The sequence below is a fragment of the Rhineura floridana genome, chromosome 11 (genome assembly GCF_030035675.1).
Source record: "Rhineura floridana isolate rRhiFlo1 chromosome 11, rRhiFlo1.hap2, whole genome shotgun sequence".
NCBI classification, from domain to species: Eukaryota; Metazoa; Chordata; class Lepidosauria; order Squamata; family Rhineuridae; genus Rhineura; species Rhineura floridana.
The window spans coordinates 72,428,563-72,450,703 of NC_084490.1; the positions used below are offsets into that span (position 1 = coordinate 72,428,563).

A 22,141-nucleotide genomic window follows, 5' to 3' on the forward strand; every position below is an offset into this window, starting at 1 on the left:
CAAGCTAATCAGGATGAATATAGGGCAAATGCTCATTGTCATAACTGCCCTTTAAACAAATCAGAACAAATGATAAACACTGGACATAGTCTAACCACCACAGCTTTGTGTTAGCACATCAGGATGAATGCTGAATGAACAGGTTGTCTGAAGGAGCCTTAAGTATCATTGGACCTGATCTGGAGAGCTCTGTTGCATACATGCTAAGCAAGACTTTTACTTATTGATTTTTAAACTGCAGCCCCAGTCATTGACACATCAAATGATTGTAGTTTTTTTAACAATTATTTTGCAAGCCTCTTGCAAACAGACTCAAGGGCTAAGATTTGAGAAGCTCAGGAAAAAGTCTATTAACATGTAAAAACTACATAAAAGCAGACCTTTTAAAACTAAGGAACTGATTCAAGAGGGGGTGATTGAGATTGCAGATGAGGAGGGAGACAACTCTTTCCCTAACCGCTGTTTCCTGTTCCACATCTCTCCCTGTCCCAGCAATCAATCAATCAATCTTTATTGATACGGTCATAGACCAAAAGACATTTATAAATAAAACTACATACGTTTATAATAAAAGGTTACAAAGTTGCAGTCATGTTAAAACAGTAAAACAATAAAACAACAAGGAAAACAGTTACAGTTGGGTGGCGGAAGCTTCTGAAAGGATAGATGCCTTCCGAATTGATTGAGCCGCAAAAATAAATTTAGCAACTGACAGGATAGTATCCTTATTAGCTGCTGACAAAAGATGTAAAAGTAAACAGTTAAGCGGTTTGTAGGCGTATTTATTTATGATGGGGGTTATGAATTTGGAGCGAATATCGTCATATAGGGTGCACTCAAAGATGACATGAGAGAGAGTTTCTATGGCGCTGACACCACAAAGGCATAATCGGTTTGCATACGGGATACGTTTAAATCTCCCTTCAAGTAAGGCAGAGATAAGACAGTTAAATCTAGCCTTTGTAAAGGCTAGACGATATTTGGGGATCGTAAGAGTTTCCAGATAAGGGGCACTGAGCATAGGCACAAAGCTCAGACCAAAGTGAATAGGAGAGCAGGTCGAGGTGGCTGCAGTTATGGAGCGTTGGAAGTCCATATCGTTGATACGAGTCCGGATAGAATGTTTAACTGTCTCTGGAGCGAGGGACATCAGATGTTCAATTGAGAGGCCAATACTTGCAAGGTAATTTGTAAACGTACGGGCCCATTTCGAGGTAAAAGAGTCTTCCCAGAGTAAAGGGAGATAGCCAGTAGATTTTTCATAAGACATTTTAAACCAGAAATTTAGGGCGGCCAACCACGCTTGAGACTCAAGTGAGACTAGGCCAGATTCTAGCCTAAGGACCGCCGCAGGAACGCACCTGGGAACGCCAAAAATTTGTCTGAGAAACAAGGAGAGAACTGCCTCCGCAGAAGAGTTGAAGGCGCCAATCCATAAAGGTACCCCGTAGAGAAGTTGAGAAATAGTTTTGGATCTAAAAACCTTTAGGGCTGCCGGAATGTATTGTCCTCCTTTAGTGAAGAAGAACCTTCGAATACCACTGGCTGAGTTGCGAGCAGTAGAAATAGCCCCTCGGATATGGGGATTCCAGGACAGAGAGGAATGAAAAAGTATACCAAGGTATTTGAAATGAGAAACCTGTTCTATTTTATGGGTATTAATTGTCCATGCGTGAGCAGGAGAGTGCTTGGCAAAAGCTAAGATCTTAGTTTTGGAAAAGTTTATAGATAGTTTGTTATCATGACAGAAACTCATAAAAGCTTTAGTTAGGCGTTTGAGTCCTACTTTAGAAACAGAAAGGAGAACAGCGTCATCTGCATACAATAACAAGGGACAATGCAGGTTTGCTAACTTAGGGGGGTAGAAGTCCGGGGATTGACAATAGAGGGACAGATCATTCATGAAAAAATTAAATAAAAGTGGGGCTAGTATGCAGCCTTGTCTAACTCCTTTTGTTGTAGTAATGGGGTTTGTGAGATGACCTTCACGACTACATCTAACACGAAAGGATGTGTGGTGGTGCAGACGGCTAATTAAGAAGAGGAGTCTCTTGTCGATCGTAGATTTTGCGAGTTTCGCCCATAGTATCTCCCTAGGGATGGAATCAAAAGCCGATTTCAAGTCGACAAAGGCAACAAACAGGCCGTTACCCCAGCGGTTCTTGTATTTTTCAGCTAAGTGATTTAAAATCACACAGTGTTCTATCCCAGACCTACCTTTCCGGAAAGCTGCCTGCTCCCTCCCAAGGATATTATCCTCCTCCAACCAAGATGAGAGTCTCTCTTTTAAGTAGCAGGCATATAGTTTGCCAATAATGGAAAGGAGGCTAATTGGGCGGTAATTTGCTGGGTCCTCTTTGTTCCCTTTTTTAAATATAGGGATAACTATGGATTCAAGCCAAGACTCAGGGAAGCATCCGGAGTTATTGATCAGAGTAAAGAAATTTGCTAGAAGAGGGGCCCACCAAGCTTGGTGCGCCTTCAACATTTCAGAAAGTATGTTATCAGGTCCAGGAGCTTTGCCGGATTTCAAGCTAGCAATCAAATCAATAATTTCTTTTTGGGTTACAGGTGGCCAAGTGGGAAGATTTGTTAAATTATCAATAAAGGAAACAGCATTTACAGTCTCGTTGTTTGCAGAAAAATATTTCTCCCAGAGGTATGGGGAAATGTGGCAAGGGGCCGGATTTAGTGGGCTCATAGAACCAGAAATCAGCTCCCAAAAACACTTCGAATTATTTGATCTCGAGGCTTGAATTAAGGCTTCCCAATCTTCGTGCATCACCTGCCTTTTTTTGATGACTATCATATGCTTGTAGTATTTTTTGATAATAAAATACTCAGGGGGGAGGGTGGTTAAATTTTGGTGTCGATATTGAAGGTATAGCCGTCTCAGCTGTTTCTTAGCATCAAGACAGTCCTTATCAAACCATCTGGGAAAACCAGTGGTAGGAGGAGCCCTGAAGGAAGAAGATGGTGGGATAATAGAGGCTTTAAGTTTGGTAATTAAGGAGTTATACGCTATTGACGCTAAATATGAATCAGAAGCATGCATGATCTCCCTCTGTAAGGACAGGGCAGAGGGGGAAGTGAGAAATAAGGCCACATTAGAGGCTACTGTGGGAGTCCAAAATGTCCTTTTATGGGTAGGGTGGATTAGATTTGCCATTGGTTTATGGGTAAGGAGCAAGTGACCGCGTTCAGGTAGATAAAAGGAAAAGGTAAGGGGAAGGTGATCACTATCCTGTCTGGAGCCGACAGAAAAGTCCAAAATAAACCTGAACAGGGAATGCGAGATCAAGGCGTAATCGATGACACTGCACCTGAGGCCAGAGATGTAGGTAAATTCCGCACATGAATCTATCTGCTTATGACCGTTCAACATTATTAGGCTGTGTCTAGCAAGGAATCGGTATAAACATATTCCACCATAATTTATCTTGGGGTCCTTGGAAGTCCTAGCATAGCCTGGGAGGTATGGGGCGGTGTCCTCGCCCCCCCAGAGGTTTGAAGCAAATAGCGCATCATTGTGGGGGCCAGACCTGGCGTTGAAATCACCCATAACAATGAGAGGCGCTTTGGGGAATTTAGCCTCGAGTGATGTTAGATAATTGGTAAGAACGTCCCAGTCACAGTCAATTTGTGCCCGAGAGGCATGAGGGGGAATATAAACATTTACTAACAGAAGAGAAAATGTGCTAAAAGATAATAAAACAGCCTGTGCAATGTTTTTACAAGGGGTTAAACTTATAGAGCGAGCTGTTACAGAAGTAGAGATGAGTATGGCTAGGCCTCCTTTGGGTCTGCCTTTGGAACTGGGTTGGGAATAGGTCGCTGGTAAACATGAACAAGAGAAACCATCCACTATTAATTTAAGGGTACACCACGTCTCCTGTAAGAAAATTAAGTCAAATTTGTTCAGAAAAGTAATAAAGCCAGGAATTTTTTGCTTGGCATTCCACCCTGCAATGTTCCAGGAGAGAAGGTGGAATGTAAAATTAGGTGAGAGAACAGAAACCTGGCATGCATTAATAATTGGATTCGTAGGATGAGAAATTTCCTTTGCTGTATAAGATTTGCATAGTGAGTGCTGTGGTGTCCTGAAATGAGGGTTTACCATTTTTTCAGGAGATTCACAGGATAGAATCGGGTTTTTAGAATTTAATAAGGGTTGTCAAGTCAGTTCAGGAACCTCATGTACTATCACATCACATATTGTGCTAGGTCTACAAACATTTGAGTAACAATGTGGCAGTACCTTTAAGGGAACTTTCAGAGGAGAAACTTGAATGCTGGATGGTGAGTTCAGTTCATAGTCCTCCAAGTATCTGGAGCATGTCCTTTTTGCCCTTAGATTGTTTAACAGATTCTGCATTTTGTTTATGACCTCACTTTGTTCATTCTCAGTGAATGTATGGAAACTATTTAATAGTTCCTCCTCTCCCTCACAAGCAAAGTCAAATGCAAGATCGTGATTTTCCTTACTGTTTACCAGAGAAGGAGGTGACTGTAACGGAACGAAAATGGGAGCTGGTGGTGGGGAGGAGCTTACTTCATCCAAAATAATAAGATCAGAGTTTATGGAGTTAAGTGTTTCAAGGTTTAATGTTTCTTGTGCTGGGGGAGTCAAAGGGGATAAATTCTTTTCCAGCATAGTTGGTCCTAATGATAGAGAAGAGCAGTTCATGTTTAATGTGCTTTTAAGAGGAAGCTGTTCCAGGAATGGATCCAAGTTTCCAGAGTTTGATATATTTTTGCTGCTGTTCGAGGAAAACTTCCTCCTCTCATGTGAAGAGATAAGGTTTGTTGTTGGAGTTCTCTTTGTGAACAAGGAAATTGGACTGGCCAGGTTTGTGAAATGTCTCTGAACGGATATTCCATGGTAGCTGAGAAGGGATTTATTTGCAATTATCCGTGCTGTTGTCTCAGCCGATTTAAAGGTAAGTAAAGCAGACGTTTTTGTTGAGGGGTTGTAAAGGAATTCCACATACGAGATATCGTCAGGCCGTAAATCCATTACACCTAACGACTGGAGGGCGTAACACACTCTTTGCTTCCTGATGTTTACTTTTTCTTTGATGTTAAGAAGAGGAAGATTCAGCAGTGCAAGTTTGTTTGAATTATATTTGAGAAGCCAATTCCCATTTGTATTATCTCGTCGTGAAATCTTGTTATTGGTAGAGCATATTCCGCTATAGGACCTCGGGTTGGGGTGAGTAAGTAGCTCTGGGAGATTTGGACTTTTTTTGCTTTCTGGTAAGGCTTTGCAATAAGATCTAGGGGGTGTTCTCGCTGTAGATGAAGCAGATAAATTCTTTGTTTGCGAAGCTGTTTGCTGTTGAGCTTTAAGTACTTTAAAAAGTTTCTGAAAGTTCATCTTCTTACTCCTTGGCGGTTTGTAATTTTTTATGTTTTTGGATTTTTTCTCCTTAGGTGCAATACGAGGTTTCTTTATGTTTGCACACTTCAGTGTTGTTGTTGTTTTGTGGGGGGGAAGAGTGTAGTTTAGGCTCAAATATAGTTTGGATAGTTCTTCCATAAATGATTTTAGAAGGTTGTTTGTTTCTTCCAAAAAAGCTTTGATGTTTTCAGTCTCTTTTGCCACAATGGCTAATTGTAACTGCAGACATTTTTGGCCAGTTAGAAGTAGTTTTTGGCCAATTTGTGCCAGTTCCGTGGTTTCAGTAACTTCTGTAGAGCAGGCAGAAGAAGGCTGTGATTGAGTAAAAACGGGAGTCTGGCTGTCGATGTCTGTACCATGCACAGTAGACAGAATGTCTAAGGGGGAATGTAAGTCAGTGTCCTTGTACAGAGAGGAAGATGGCGTCTCCTTGCTTTCAGGTACCTGCGGCAGAGAGTTGATCAGACTAGGTGTATGCGTCTGCCCAAAAAGGGGATCTGTGGATGTTCCATACTCCAGGCTTTGTATAATTTCTGGGTCATCCCTTGCCTGGAATTCCTCACTCAAGCAGGTACAGAATTGTTCTGTTTCGATTTGGGAAGGGGTTTTCTCAATAGATCGTGACGCATTTCTCTTTGTCTTATCCGCTTTGGTTGGTAAAAAGAAGTTTGTAATTTTAAGCTGTTGATCCCCATTCCCAGATTCTTCCAAAACCTGGTCTGATTTATGGTCATGTTCATAACATCTTTTCCTTGTTTGAACCATTTTAAAAACTATAAGGTTTGCCTTTTAAACTCTAAGATGAACGGAGGTATAATTATAAATTGTCGACTCCAAGGCTAAGTAGTTTTATCTTAGGAATCCTTAGATTTTGTTATGGTAAATTATATTCCTTGAGTTAGTAATGCGAAGCGGAGTTGTGACTCACCGGCTGATAAAGAGTCTGTTTTCTTGCTGATAAAATGGTTCCATAGCCTTCAAAAAATAGGTGTTGTTGATGCTGTTAGGTTCCAGAATAAAAATTTCCAAAGAATATCTCTAAAGATAGCAAAAAAAGAGGCGAGGTGGGTATGAGCTCCAGAGCTCGCTAGTGGACCAGCCTGCCAGCAGCCCCCCTGTCCCAGCATATTTTCCCCAACTGGGTTTCAGACACAGGCTTGAAAATTCATGGGCAAAAAAGTTGCTGGGGATTATCTACAGCGGTGAAATGGCAAACAGGGCAAGTGTTGTGTCCCTTCCTCTTCTTCTCCATTCACAGTTGCTCCTTCTAAAGTGAGCTGCTGTCACATACATTTGCATGTAACCTATAATTTGTTAATTCACCAATCCTTCAGTATTTAAATAAATGACTGTATTCCCATTGACCTCTTAGGCAAGCCCTTTCATTGGATTAGGCCAACTGGATATAATTCACCAAGAATTGATATCTGTAATTTAATTGCATTTCACTGGGCTTGGTACAGGGAGCAAGAATTTGTGGTATACAGTTGTTGTTGTTATGTTCTATGTATTACTATATTTCATTATATTATTTTTTCTATTTCAGTTCCAGTATACATTCTTATTTATTCAAACAATTTAATTCTAAATTGTTTGACTGAGAGGCTATTAATGCAGAGAATAATTGATCCAAAATACCAATGGACAGGTCCTCTAGGACGAATAAATAAAGGTAACTATTCTATCAATTATAAGTAAATTAAGACTGCCTTCCTTAGCACAATTATTGTAGAATAAGCCCTATTACACCAAGACTTATTTCTGAGTAAACATGTTTATTTATTTATTTATTTATTTATTAAATTTATATACCGCCCGACTAGCAATAGCTCTCTGGGCGGTGAAAAGTATTGTACTGCACTTTTTTAATATATTGAACTCTGATATGTGTCTTCTCTAAACTTCTGTGTGTGTCTGCTATGTGCCTTCAAGTTGATTATGACTTATGGTGACCCTATGAATCAGGGACCTCCAAGAGCATCTGCCATGAACCACCCTGTTCAGATCTTGTAAGTTCAGGTCTGTGGCTTCCTTGATGGAGTCAACCCATCTCTTGTTTGGCCTTCCTCTTTTTCTACCCCCTTCTGTTTTTCCCAGCATCATGGTCTTTTCTAATGAATCATGTCTTCTCATTAGGTGTCCAAAATATGATAACCTCAGTTTCATCATTTTAGCTTCTAGTGATAATTCTGCTTTAATTTGTTTTAGCACCCAATTATTTGTCTTTTTCGTGGTCCATGGTATACTCAAACCTCTCCTCCATTTCAAGTGAGTTGATTTTTCTCTTATCCGCTTTTTTCTCTGTCCAACTTTCACATCCATACATAGAGTTCGGAAATACCATGGTCTGAATGATCCTGACTTTAGTGTTCAGTGATACATCTTTGCACTTGAGGAACTTTTCTAGTTCTGTCATAGCTGCCCTCCTCAGTCCTAGCCTTCTTCTGATTTCTTGACTATTGTCTCCATTTTGGTTAATAACTGTGTCAAGGTATTCATAATCCTTGTCAAGTTCAATATCCTCATTGTCGACTTTAAAGTTACATAAATCTTCTGTTGTCATTACTTTAGACTACTTGACATTCAGCTGTAGTCCTGCTTTCGTGCTTTCCTCTTTAACTTTCATCAGCATTCGTTTCAAATCATTACTGGTTTCTGCTAGTAGTATGGTATCGTCTGCATATCTTAAATTATTGATATTTCTCCCTCCAATTTTCACGCCTCCTTTATCTTGGTCCAATCCCACTTTCCTTATGATATGTTCTGCATATAGATTAAACAAATAGGGTAATAAAATACACCCCTGCTTCACACCCTTTCCGATGGGGAACCAATTGGTTTCTTCATATTCTGTCCTTACAGTAGCCTCTTGTCCAGAGTATAGGTTGCGCATCAGGACAATCAGATGCTGTGGCACCCCCATTTCTTTTAAAGCATTCCATAGTTTTTCATGATCTACACAGTCAAAGGCTTTGCTGTAGTCTATAAAGCACAGGGTGATTTTCTTCTGAAATTCCTTGGTCTGTTCCATTATCCAAAGTATGTTTGCGATATGATCTCTGGTACCTCTTCCTTTTCTAAATCCAGCTTGGATGTCTGGCATTTCTTGCTCCATATATGGTAGGAGCCTTTGTTATAGATTCTTGAACATTACTTGACTTGCACGGGATATTAAGGTAATAGTTCGATAATTACTGCATTCCCTGCGATCCCTTTTCTTTGGAATTGGGATGTATATTGAACACGTCCAGTCTGTGGGCCATTGTTTAGTTTTCCATATTTTTTTACAAATGTTTGTCAAAATTTGGACAGGTTCAGTCTCAGTAGCTTGTATCAACTGGTATGCCATCTGTTCCTGGTGATGTGTTTCTTCCAAGTAGTTTAAGAGCAGCTTCTGCTCGTAGTATGGTATCATCTGCATAACTTAAATTATTGATATTTCTCACTCCAATTTTCACACCTTCATCTTGGTCCAATCCTGCTTTCCATGGGGTTCTTTGGTCCTGGTCCCTTGCATTCCCAGTTGATGGCGTCTTGGACCCACCTGTCCCAGGAAGGTTCGGAATATGGTCCTTGCACCTTTTTGCAGTGAGATGCACATGTCCAGGTTGTGGTGGCTGGGGAAATGCTTTCTGAGGAAGTGTAGTGTTTGCATAGTATATTTGTTAGCCTCTGTAATAATACATTTCTTAGTGTGCAATTTGAGTGTGCCAATACCACTTTGGGATCTCAACTTTAGGGCTACATGATAGTGCTTGCTAAAAAGAGAATGCATGAAGAGAGGGAAGTGAAAACCTTTGCAGCTTCTCCGTACCACAGGTCTCAGCTTTTACCCCTCTTCCTTCTTTCAGACTGTTTTTTATCCTCCCCTTCCCCACATAGTTAGGCACAAATAAATGTACAGTGCTATCCTGCAGTGTTGGTTGATTTTAATAGGACTTGCATTTATGAAATTTTGCATATGATTGTTGCTTAAAATTTTAAAAAAGATCTGCCATCTGTTGTTTTAACATCCACAAATTTTGTGCTGCAGCAAGCAAAACTCACCAGGAACTGACCTTAACCATCTTGGGTTTTTGTTCTCTTGGAATTTTATAATACTATGTTTTAACAATTTTATCCTACCTCATTTTACCCCATTCTATTGCATTTTATTCTTCTGTATAACCTTCTCTTTTGAGAGTTTTATGTCACTATTTTATGCTGGTCATTGACCTTAACAATAAAGAATTGATTTGAACATCCACAAATTAGGATTTTGCCCCAATAGGAAACATGGAATTTCTTCCTCCCCCATTTCTGTTTTACTATTAATATAATAATAATAGTATGAAGAACATATTAATATATTATAATTATAATATGAACCATGAAAGCAATGGAAGCTGGTGAAATGCAGAGAAGTTGAGAAGGTCCTTTGGCCCCACACCAGGGGTTCTTAAACTCACTTGACCGCAGGGCTCACTTGAAGTGAGACTGTTGAAAATTACTGAGGCCACCAGTTGAAAAATGGTAGTACAGGGGCAGAGCCCGTCACAAAATGGTGGTAGACGGAGACAGAGTTTGGCATAGCCAGCTGGCAGTTACTGACGTAGCTTCCTATTGATATGTAATCTATCTTTGGAAATTGCCAAATTATTTACCACAATTATTTTCCATGTGGCAAAGAGTTCCATAGCTCAACTTTTCTCAAGCTAACTACAGACATTTACTCTCCCCTTCTACTTTCACACTCAGCTTGTACATAAGAACATAAGAACATAAGAAGAGCCTGCTGGATCACGCCAGTGGCCTTTCTAGTCCAGCATCCTGTTCTCTCAGTGGCCAACCAGAAGCCCATAGGAAGCCCTTAAGCAGGACCCAAGCACAAGAGCACGGTCCCCTCCTGGGATGCCAGCAACTGGCATTCAGAAGCATGCTGCCTCCGACCATGGAGGCAGAGCAGAGCCATCAGGGCTAGTAGTCACTGATAGCCTTAACTTCCATGGATTTGCCTGATCCTCTTTTAAAGCCATCCACGTTGGTGGCCATCACTGCCTCTTGTGGAAGCAAATTCCTTTCTTTAACTACACACTGTGTGAAGTACTTTCTTTTCTCTGTCCTGAATCTTCCAACATTCACCTTTATTGGATGTCCCTGAATTCTAGTGTTATGAGAGAGGGAGAAAAACCTTTCCCTATCCACTTTTTCCAGCCCATGCATATTTTATACACCTCTGTCATATCACTTCTTACTTGCCTTTTCTCTAAAATAAAAAGCCCCAAGTGCTGCAACCTTTCCTCATAGGGGAATTGCTCCATTCTGTTGATCATTCTGGTTGTATGTTTCTGAACCTTTTCTAACTCTGCAATAACTTTTTGAGGTGAGGTGACCAGAACTGTACACAGTATTCCAAATGCAGCTGCTCCATAGATTTGTACAACAGCATTACGATATTAGCAGTTTTATTTTCAATTCCTTTCCTAATGATCCCTAGCATGGAATTTGCCTTTTTCACAGTTGCTGCACACTGGGTTGACATCTTCATCGAGCTATCCACTATGACCCCAAGGTTTCCTTCATGGTCAGTCACCGCCAGTTCAGACCCTATGAGCTTATTTGTGAAATTATGAGGTTCCAATATGCATCACTTTATACTTGTTTACAATCAATTGCATTTGCCATTTTACTGCCTGTTTACTAAGTTTGAAGAGACCGTTTTGGAGGTCTTTGCAATCCCTTTTTGTTTTAATTAACCCTGAGCAATTTAGTATCGTCAGCAAACTTGGCCACCTCACTGCTCACCCCTAACTCTAGATCAATCATGAACAAGTTAAAAAGCACAGGTCCTAGTACGAATCCTTGGAGGACTCGAATTTGTATAGCTCTCTGCTTTCTGTTTCCTAGCCAGTTCCTGATCTATTTTATTCCCTGCCCCAAACTGCCAGTTTCATTCCTCCTCTCTGGTCCTTTTACATTCATTTTTAATCCTATAACAGTTTTTCTCTCTTACAGTAGCAGCTGGTGGGCTGGTGTTTCTGACCTTGCTCCTCAGAGTGGAGGTCACTACTGGTTACGGAGAGGGGGAGGGGCAAGGTGGTGGGAAGGTCAGCACGATGCGGGCACAGCATTGAGAGTATTGGATTGGCTCGGCCACTGTGCCTGCCCCATGCCACCGTCCCCGCTGCTTTGCCCCTCTCTGTTACTGGCAGCGAATTCCACACTGGAAACGGAAGTAAACAATGCTGCTCTGCCCCACCAGCTGCTACAGCTATCTTAACTCTTTCCGTTCTATTCTCAGTTTGTTTTTTTATTATTAATACTAATATTTTTTCTCACTGGCATTGGTCCAACCAAAACTCTATGGCATGGATTGGGGAGGCAAGAAAGGAGGCATTGGGCAGATTGAGGCATGGAGGCTCACTTGAAGTGGTCCAAGGCTCACTGGTGGGTCCTGGCCCACAGTTTAAGAAACACTGCCCTAAACATTTAGAGCAATGATAGGTACTCTTGAGGAACCCAAGCCAGAGAATCTAGTTGGCCAGGTGCCCCTCAGATTAATAACTTGAGTGCATCTACCTATACTATTTTCCAGTTGTCTTTTGGTAGCGAGTTGAGTTCATGCTGGATCCTGTACACTGCTCAGCCCAGCAAAGCCTTGTAAAAAGAAGCATTGCTATGGAATTATCTGCAGAGATCCCCAAATTCTTCCACAACTTTACAGGCAGGGAATGAAATAGAACCATTGGCAGTTCCAAGGAGCTTCTTTAGGGACAATATCTCAGGGGCATAGGAGATAATTATGAACTCAGTACTCAAGAGTAAAATAACCACATTACAGTATCAGTTACTTCTGAATGGATGCTATAGGCATGTATCTTGTACTTGGGACTAGGAACCGACATAAAAATATCTCATAATGTTCTTTGCATTCATTAAAGTTGTAGTTTTATCAATGGACACAGAGCTAGTAAATACACTTGTTAACAGCTGCATGTTTAACCATCTGTTCTAACTGGAAGAAATCCTTTATTCCCAAAATGGGTGAGTAGATAATAAAAACATGGGACTGCCCCACATGGTAAAGTTGACCAACATTGTAATAGTAACAGCAGATAAACAAATAACTTATTTATCAAAACAAAATAGGTGTAATGAGACTCAGGAAAGTATTCACCTGTGTATACTACAGCAAACAATTTAGTAATTTATAGAATAATTTAATCTGCTTTACTCATGCCCCTAATTTTCTTTTACCATGCCTTTTTTAAAATATCTTATGGAATGGAAGTTATATTTGAGTATTCTTTTTATCTACATGCTTAGACTATTATTGTACTTGTATCTTATAGCAATAACAAATTGGGAAGGGGGGAGGAACCATTCACCCACCCCCAAGTATTTCATATGTGGTGGTCCTTGGAGGCAACAAGACCTTGGAAGATAAAAGATGGTAACTGTAGTTGACCCTGCAAAATGTATGACCTGAGACATCTTTATAGATTACATAGCGGCAACAGGATTGTCAACTTTTTTAAAAAAAATCTGGCTCTCCTGCTGTGAGTTTAGTAACAACCTGATATTAAAAAATGAATGCTGCAATCCTGTGCTCTAAGAAGTAAAACCCCTTGACTGCAATAGGACTTAAACTTGTAAGTGCACATGCAGATACTCGGGCTGAATTTTTTTTCCCCACCATTGGTACAGCCATGCCATGAATAGCTTCACTGTTTAATTTCTGTATGTCAGGCTGCTGTTAAAGATACAGGAGCAGGACCAAGAGAAAAAAAGGGGAGGAGGGGCTTGGCTGTGCCTATTGTTAACTCCACCCGTGAGTGTCCATAGGGATTGGGGGGGGCAAAATAAATACAGGCAGGCCCCGCTTTATGGCGTTTCGTCTTTCGGTGTATTTCCTACAACCCTGCTTTGATCCATATTAAGAAAAAGAATGACCTAGCTATGTTTTGAGCCAGTAATGTGTACATAGCCGACTTTCTTCTCAGTGCTGAAACCCTCACTTCTTTCCCTGGTTTTCTTCACCTCCTTCAGCTTTAATAAATTGCAGTGATGCTACAATCAACTACACAGTCCCCTTTCCATTGCATTTCCCTAACCGCCCCCAACAAACGTCAAGTTAATCAGACTGCACTGGAGTTATCAGTGGGGCCATGCACCAGATTCAGATGAGGTCCAAGGCCTAAGCCAAATTGGGCCCATTTGGACTTTTTTAGGACTCTGTCAAATAGGGTTCTGATAGCCAAAGATGTCTACTGGTCAGATTGGATGCCCCAGAGTGACCCGGGGCTGTCCAGAGGTGGGGCACTGCTGCTGCCTCCCCACAGGATCACACTGGGGGCTGGTTTTCAAGGTGCTTTCCTTCAGGAAAATATCTTCCAAACCTGCATCAATCAGATTCGCTTTGCTCCCTCGGCTCATTGGCTGTTGAACCCAGAGAGCAATCCTGGAGGTGGTGGATTGCAAGGCACTTTCCTGCAGGAAAGCCTGCTGCAAACCTGAATCTCACAGGTTTGCCCCCTGGGCTCAAAAGCAGGAAAGCACCTTGCAGACAACCACCCCCAGAGGGCTTAACCACATGGGAACATTTCTTAATAGCAAATACACTGCTTTTACCATTATAGTAAATTTGTCCACACTTCATGCACAATGGTAGCTTCAAATCCATTGTTTTCCATTCACATGTGGGGATTAGAATCATAGAATAGTAGAGTTGGAAGGGGCCTATAGGGCCATCAAGTCCAACCCTCTGCTCAATGCAGGAATCCAAATCAAAGCATTCCCGACACATGGCTGTCCAGCTGCCTCTTGAATGCCTCCAGTGTCGGAGAGCCCACTACCTCTCTAGGTAATTGGTTCCATTGTCGTATGGCTCTAACAGTTAGGAAGTTTTTCCTGATGTCCAGTTGAAATCTGGCTTCCTGCAACTTGAGCCCATTATTCCGTGTCCTGCACTCTGGGACGATTGAGAAGAGATCCCAGCCCTCCTCTGTGTGACAACCTTTCATATACTTGAAGAGGGCTATCATATCTCCCATCAGTCTTCTCTTCTCCAGGCTAAACATGCCCAGTTCTTTCAGTCTCTCCTCATAGGGCTTTGTTTCCAGTCCCCTGATCATCCTTGTTTGATTTTTATTTGATTTGATTTTAATATTTCTACCCCGCCTTCTGGCCAAAAGGCACTCAAGGCAGCTTACAAAAGAGCACCTTGTTGCCCTCCTCTGAACCTGTTCTTGAAGTGCGGAGACCAGAACGGGACTCAGTATTCAACATGAGGCCTAACCAGTGCTGAATAGAGGGGAACTAATACTTCATGCGCTTTGGAAACTATACTTCTGTTAATACAGCCTAATATAGCATTTGCCTTTTTTGCAGCCACATCACACTGTTGGCTCATACTCAGCTTGTGATTAATGACAATTCCAAGATCCTTCTCGCATGTCGTATTGCTGAGCCAACTATCTCCCATCTTATAACTGTGCATTTGGTTTCTTTTTCCAAAGTGTAGAACTTTGCATTCATCCCTGTTGAATTTCATTCTGTTGTTTTCAGCCCAATGCTGCAGCCTATCAGCGTCCCTTTGAATTTTGTTTCTGTCTTCCACGGTATTAGCTATGCCCCCCAATTTTGTATCATCTGCAAATTTGATAAGCATGCTTTGTACCTCCTCATCCAAGTCATTAATAAAAATGTTAAAGAGCACTGGGCCCAGGACCGAGCCCTGTGGTACCCCACTCGTTACTTCCACCCAGTTTGAGAAGGAACCATTGATAAGCACTCTTTGAGTACGATTCTGGAGCCAGTTGTGGATCCACCTGATAGTTGTTCCATCCAGCTCACATTTAGCTAATTTGCTAATCAGAATATCATGGGGCACTTTGTCAAAAGCTTTTCTGAAGTCTAGATATATTATGTCCACAGCATTCCCACAGTCTACAAGGGAGGTTACCTGAGATAAGATTAGTTTGGCAGGATTTCTTGTTCACAAATCCATGTTGGCTTCTAGTAATCAGTGCATTGTTTTCAAGGTAGTTACAGATTGGCTGCTTTATAATCTGCTCCAGAGTTTTTCCAGGGATTGTTGTTAGGCTGACTGGTCTGTAATTTCCCAGTTCCTCCTTTTTGCCCTTTTTGAAGATAGGGACAACATTAGCTCTCCTCCAGTCATCTGGCACTTCACCAGTCCTCCATGATTTCGCAAAGATAATAGACAGCGATTCTGAGAGTTCTTCAGCCAGTTCCTTCAATACTGTAGGATGCAGTTTATCGGGCTATGCCGATCTGAACTCGTTCAAAGTGATTAGGTATTCCTTGACCGTTTGTCTATCAATCTCAAGCTCTAATCCTGCCCCTTCTACTTCATGTTTCCCGGGAGGGTCATAGACCCTTTTTTGGGAGAAGACTGAGCCAAAGTTAGGAATTAAGCACTTCTGCCTTTTCTTTGTCATCTGTTATCATTTTGCCATCCTCATTGAGTTGCTGTGCCACCGTTTCTTTTCTCTGTCTTTTACTATGGATGTACCTGAAGAAAGCTTTTTTTGTTGCTTTCAGCATCTCTCGCTAACCTCAGCTCATTCTCAGCTTTAGCCTTCCTGACACCATTCCTGCAATTCTGTGATACCTGCCTGTACTCTTCCTTTGTGGCCTGGCCTTCTTTCCACGTCCTGTATGTGTCCTTTTTTGTTTTCAGGTCATCACTAAGCTTTTTGTGAAGCCACATTGGCTTCTTCTGCTGTTTCCCCCCTTTTTTCCTTGTTGGAATTGCTTGCCATTGCGCTTTTAGAATTTCCTTTTTTAGAAACTCCTACCCACGTTGGACTCCTTTTCTCACTAGGGTGGCTTGCCATGGAGCAGTACTTACAATTGTTCTGAGTTTATTAAAATCAGCTTTCCTGAAGTCCAGGGTGCGTGTATGGCTACTCTCAGCTTTTGCTTCTGTTAAAATCAAGAATTCAAGTATGGTGTGGTCACTTTCCCCCAGAGTTCCCGTAACTGCCACTTCATCCACCAAACCATCTCTATTGGTTAGAATCAAGCCCAGGATAGCTGATCCTCTGGTTGCTTCCTCCACTTTCTGTAGGAGAAAGTTATCTTCAACAAAAGTCAGAAATTTCTTGGAGGGGCCGTGTTTGGCAGAATTTGTCTCCCAACATGGGCAATTTGCTTTTCAAAAGTTATATTCTTGTCTTCTCCTTGATTAGGTGGTCGGTAGTAGACTCTAAGCACCACATTCCTTTTATTATTTGCCCCATTAATTTTAATCCAGATACTCTCAGTGGAGCTCATCCTCCTGTATTTCTGTGCAGGGATATATATATTTAACATATAGCATGATTCCACCTCCCATTTTATTCCTTCTGTTCTTTTTGAACAAGTTATATCCTTCAATTGCTGTATTCCAGTCGTAGGAGTCATCCCACCAAGTTTCAGTTATACAGCAATACCTCGCATTAACGTACTCAATGAGACCAGAGCGAGTACGTAAACCGAAAATGTCCTTAATGTGAAGCACTACCTTTGAAACCTTTTTTTCCCTCTCCTTCACGCGGAGCGTCAAAGCCCCATGCTAAAGCCTCTGCTGCTGCGCTGCCGCGCCTCCCAGCTGATCGCAATTGCGCCTCCCAGCTGATTTGCGGTGGCGCAATCGTGTCTATTTCCACCCCCACGTGCTAAAGTCTCTGCTGCTGCGCTGCCGCGCCTCCCAGCTGATCGTGATCATGCCTCCCAGCTGATTTGTGGTGGCCCGATCGTATTTATTTCCACCCCCACATGCTAAAGCCTCTGCTGCTGCGCTGCCGCGCCTCTCCCTAACCCTAACCCTGTAAGTGGTTTGCTAGCTGTGTTTCTGGAGAAATACAGACATATGGAGCATGTACATTATAGCGAGGCAACGTTTAGTGAAGCGACGTTAAGCGGGGTATGCCTGTATTTATCAAGTTGTAATTACCCTCCTGTATTAAGAGTTCAAGTTCGTCCTGCTTGTTTCCCATGCACATACAGACATCGAAGACGATGTGATTTATGGCTTGGCTTCCGTACTACATTTTTCTGAAGACTGTTCCTGGGCCCTATTAGAGCTGATCTCTCTGTTCCCGTTACTGTGCACAAGCCTTCATCAGTCGTTACCACCAAGTTTACGTCTCCCTCCCCCTTAGGATTCAGCTTAAGCCGTCCTGATGAACTTCTTCATGCTGTGGCCAAACACATGCTTCCCAGTCCTTGTGAGATACAACCCATCACTTGCCAGCAGTCCATCTTCCAGGAAGCATAGTCCGTGGTCCCAGAATCCAAATCTCTCATGTCGTCACCATCTTCATAGCCATTCATTCACATGGAGTATTTTTCTTTCCCTTTCTACTCCTCTTCTAAGTACTGGAAGGATGGATGAAAAAACTATCTGGGCCCCAAAGTCCTTGAGTTTCTTTCCTAGAGCTTCAAAGTCTTATGTGATTTTTTCATAATTCCATTTGGCAGTATCATTTGTTCCCACATGGATGAAGAGAAAGGGATACCTGTTGGTGGGCTTGATGAGTGATTGCAACCCTTCTGTCGCATCACTAATCCTTCCTCCTGGTAAACTGCATACCTGCCGAGTCCACGGATTTTCTCTGCATACTTGGGTTTCGATCCCACACAGTAGGGAGTCTTCCACTACTAGCACTCTTCTTGTTGTGGGGTGAGGTTTCATTGCTCCTGCTTGATTGTGCTTCAGCCTCTTGCTCTTTGTCGCACGGGGTCTCCTGTAATTCTTCCACCACAGGCTGTCCTCATCCTCGAGTGGTTGAAAGCGGTTCCATAGCTCCACTGGTGAAGGGTGTCTTCTAACTCTTCTGTTCCTGTTACCATTTCCCACGGAGTTTCCTCCACTTTGTTGTTCCTCTCCAAAGCAGTCTCCTCTTCTGCTACCACATGCTGTTGCTCCTCCTCCTCCACTTCTCTTTGCTGCTGTTGTTCCAGCGTTCTGTCTAAGAACTCTTCATCTTTCCATCCCCAAAAGTGGAGTTTTTTGAAGCAAAAGATTTAAGATATTACACTTTAAAAAAATGAAAGGTGGAAATCTGGGAATTATGGCTCATCCAAGGGGGAGCAACTGACCCCTTATGCCCCTGCTGCTGATGCTCATGGCTCCACCTAGTGTAACCTTTGGTTTCACCTACAATTCACTGCCCTGCCCTCTACCCCATCACCACAGGCCAGTGGGGAACAGCCGCCGCTGCTTGTGCACAGTCTACTGCTATGTTGATACAGTAGCTCATGGAACTGAGGTTTTACTAATAGCTTCAGATGGAAGGATCTGTCAGTTTAGGTTCTCTCAGTATTTCAGTTTTCCAGTCTTAAATTCAGTTCTCCACATTTCTTCAGGAGTTTAAAAAATCCTCATGAAAATTCTTCAGCATTTTAGTGTACATTTCTCCTAATAAACACATTTTTGCAAGGAAGTTCTTATAATATAATGCATTTTGCATGTTATTTTTACTATTATATTCATTTTCTTGCACATTTTTTCTTATACATTTAAAAATATTAGTTGGTTGGAGAACTGCATTGCACAATTCAGATAAGCATGAATTTCAAAGGATGTCTATATTTTGATTCTCATATTGTTTCAGAAAGTTCAAATTTGATAGATTTGGCTTTAAATGTGAACCGAATCAAATTTCTTTCCCATCCCAACTAATAGCTGATTAGTAATTGGATCAATAATACTTCTATTTCCGATTAAGACTGACCAGAGTAATAAGACCTGGACAGGCAGGTATGGAGAGAACAGTGTTATGTAGTCAAATGTGCAATGGAAGCTTTGTAGCACATCCCTATACAAATGTACTTGGCAGTCAGCCCCAGTGAACATAATATAACCTTTTAAAGTATGTATGCATAGGATTGAGTTATAAATCAGTTACTTTTCTGTGTGCTGAGAAATATAGTGAGGATAATATTAATACACTGGGAAAGATCAAAACATTTAGAAGTCTCCAACATATGAATGTTGTCAGGAAAATATGCCCCACGAATTTATTCCCATGTGACTAATGCTCAGTTTATATTACTGAATTATTACTAATTGCTTATTTTTGGTTCTGTCAGTTTTGCTAAACTGTATTGTTTCACCTGGTATCATTTTATTTATTTATTTATTTGCTTACCACTTGCTGCTAGTAGTGCATTTTGATTGCAATTACATTATACTGGAATTATCCTGGCATTAGTGGTACAGAAGGATTATAGGAATAAATTGTCTCTATATTTTTGTCCCTTACATACCTTTTTGATTCTCTTTTTCTTTGCTCAACCCGCTATTGTGTGCTTTATCAAAGGCTGTATATTTCTACTATTTGAAAATACAGGCTGGGAGTGCTTGGCTCTGGAGAATTTCCCTATACCACTACAGACCTTCATGACCATAAAGCCCCATGACTCTATGGTTAACTTTATGGCTAGTTACTTTTTTACTATTTAATGGCACAATATTTTTTGTTATATGTTTTTATCTGTAGAATCACAAAGATTTGTTTTAACTGATGATGGTAACTTGGAGATTTATAATATTAAAGGCAGTGACTCTGGAGGTTACACTTGCAAAGTGAAATATATATATAAAACTGAACAACGGGCTACAGAAATCCATTTTATGGTCTATGGTAAGTAAGGTTTTAGTTATTTAAATTTTAATTTTAATTTTAATTTCATTGTTTGACATGAATTTGTAAAATATTCAGTGATGTACATGAAAAGCATAATAAAGTAATCAAATAAGGCATTTCAGTAGTACAAAATTATTTGTCTGGAATAATTGTCATGTTATGAAAGGTAGTAATAGATCATACAGTGTACTTAAGTAATGACATCTGTTACATCTCAAAAAATAATTTATAAGTGGCTGACAAGAAATGGTCAGGGTAGGATCAATTATTGGAAAATCCATAGTGTGAGACTGACTCTTTGCTGAGTTTTGGGCTAGGTGAGCAGGAAGCTGTTCATCTACCCATCAGTACTGGGTGAGAGAATGGGCTATTTTTATTTTTCCCTATCTGCAGTGTATGGGAGAGTTTGCAGTTGGAAATCCAATTATATGTCTAGTCCTAATTTCATCCTTTCTTCCAGGATACTATAAAATCTTGTGGCCTCTGTCTCCTTCACAGCTGAAAAAGACCTTGGAAGGATGATTAAGATCAAAGGAATCAGTTTTCCAGTTATTGTAAATTCATCTCCCAGAACCCTTGAAAGCTTATAGTATTCTGGATTGGTGGTTTGGGGAATTACAGCTTGGGTGATGCATGCTTCATGGTGCAGATCCCCTGGCATCCCCACTCCCTCAAGTGTGCGAAAAATTGTTAAGGAATTCATCAGGTCAATTTCATCCTTGCTGTTTTTTCTCTTTCAGCTGAGGCTCAGCTGTCTTCATTCCATGGCTCCTCCAGCCTTTTTTCCTCTTTTTTCTTTTAATCTTCCAGCTAATATTTTTCTGTATAAATAGGGAGCTTTCCAAGTATGCACAAACATCTGCTGCCTGCTTTTGCTGCCCAGCTCAGAAGCATGAGGCCTCCAAGTTTTATATGATTGCAAAAACTGGAATACAATACTGCATCACCTTAGTTGTTATTTTTGTAAGAAGAAAACCCATTGCAGTGCCAACTATTTTGCAAACATTTTGACACTTTGTTACTGTAAGCCTGAGTTGAATGTAGTTAGCTTTATTCCTGTGTGTTAAATACCAAAATCTAAAATCATAAATAATCTTAACTTGAAAACCACACAAAAAATGAATCAGGCTATACTCATTTCAAACAGGATTTTCCTTTTACCAGTTTTATTAAGTGCCACCTAGCACAACCAACTTGAGAAATAATCACGAAATACTTGAATTCTCCATTTTACAGCCAATCTACCAACCTGTTGTGTGAACAGGATGTTGGACTAGATGGGCCACTGGCCTGGTCTAACAGGTTTTTCTTATGTTCCTATGTACAATGGCCCTACCCCATTCAGATGTTTCGATCTAATAAACTGAGAACAAGCATTGTACCCACACATAAAAGCAAGATGGCCACGAGATGAGACGCACAATAACGAAGCTCCATAATTATATTTATATACTTACCTTCGAAGATTTACAGCTTTCAGACTTTATCACTCTAAACTCCCTCTAAGCTTTAGCTTTCATGCTAGTTTTAAACTTTGACTTATGAGGCACTGGAAACAGACGGAAGCAATTAAAAGCTGGTTGTAATATATAGAGACTCCTTTTAGTTTTATCAAATGAGGACTGCTAGATACACAATTCAAAGCTTTCCAACTTCTGATATATTTGCTATTTACCGCGAACGTTGAGATCGTTAATAGTGAAAGAAAGAGCGAAGACTCTGAGATTTAAAATAAAACGTCATACCTAATTAAAACAAAATGGTATTAACAAGGCAATCTTACAAAGATCAAGGTATTACTCCGCCAACAATTATAGACTTATCGAGAAAGACAAAACATTCTAAAAAGGAAAAACAACAGAAAATAACGCAATTCTACAAACAAGCAGATTATGATAAAACAACTCACCTGTCTATGAACGAATTAATTGGTAGCGATTTAAAGGAGAACGGAACATTGGAGAGAGCACTCCCATCTTTAACAAGAGGTGATATTATACCGAGAGATAGTATAGCTTTTGAGCTCCTAAAGGAGGGCGAATTTAAAAACTTCCTATTTTGCCCAGAAGATGATTCCGACCGAGAGTCGAATGTAATTTTG

At 40.9% G+C, this 22,141-nt stretch overlaps 1 protein-coding gene across 1 annotated transcript in view; it reads left to right on the top strand.

The window, feature by feature from the left end:
* LOC133368054 (zona pellucida-binding protein 2-like) overlaps window positions 1-22,141 on the top strand; it is a 93,108-nt gene that overhangs the window by 6,912 nt on the left and 64,055 nt on the right. The window contains exons 4-5 of the mRNA XM_061592137.1: window positions 6,948-7,073; window positions 19,894-20,037. Of these exons, the coding sequence (XP_061448121.1) occupies window positions 6,948-7,073; window positions 19,894-20,037 (270 nt within the window). The remainder of the gene's footprint in view (window positions 1-6,947; window positions 7,074-19,893; window positions 20,038-22,141) is intronic.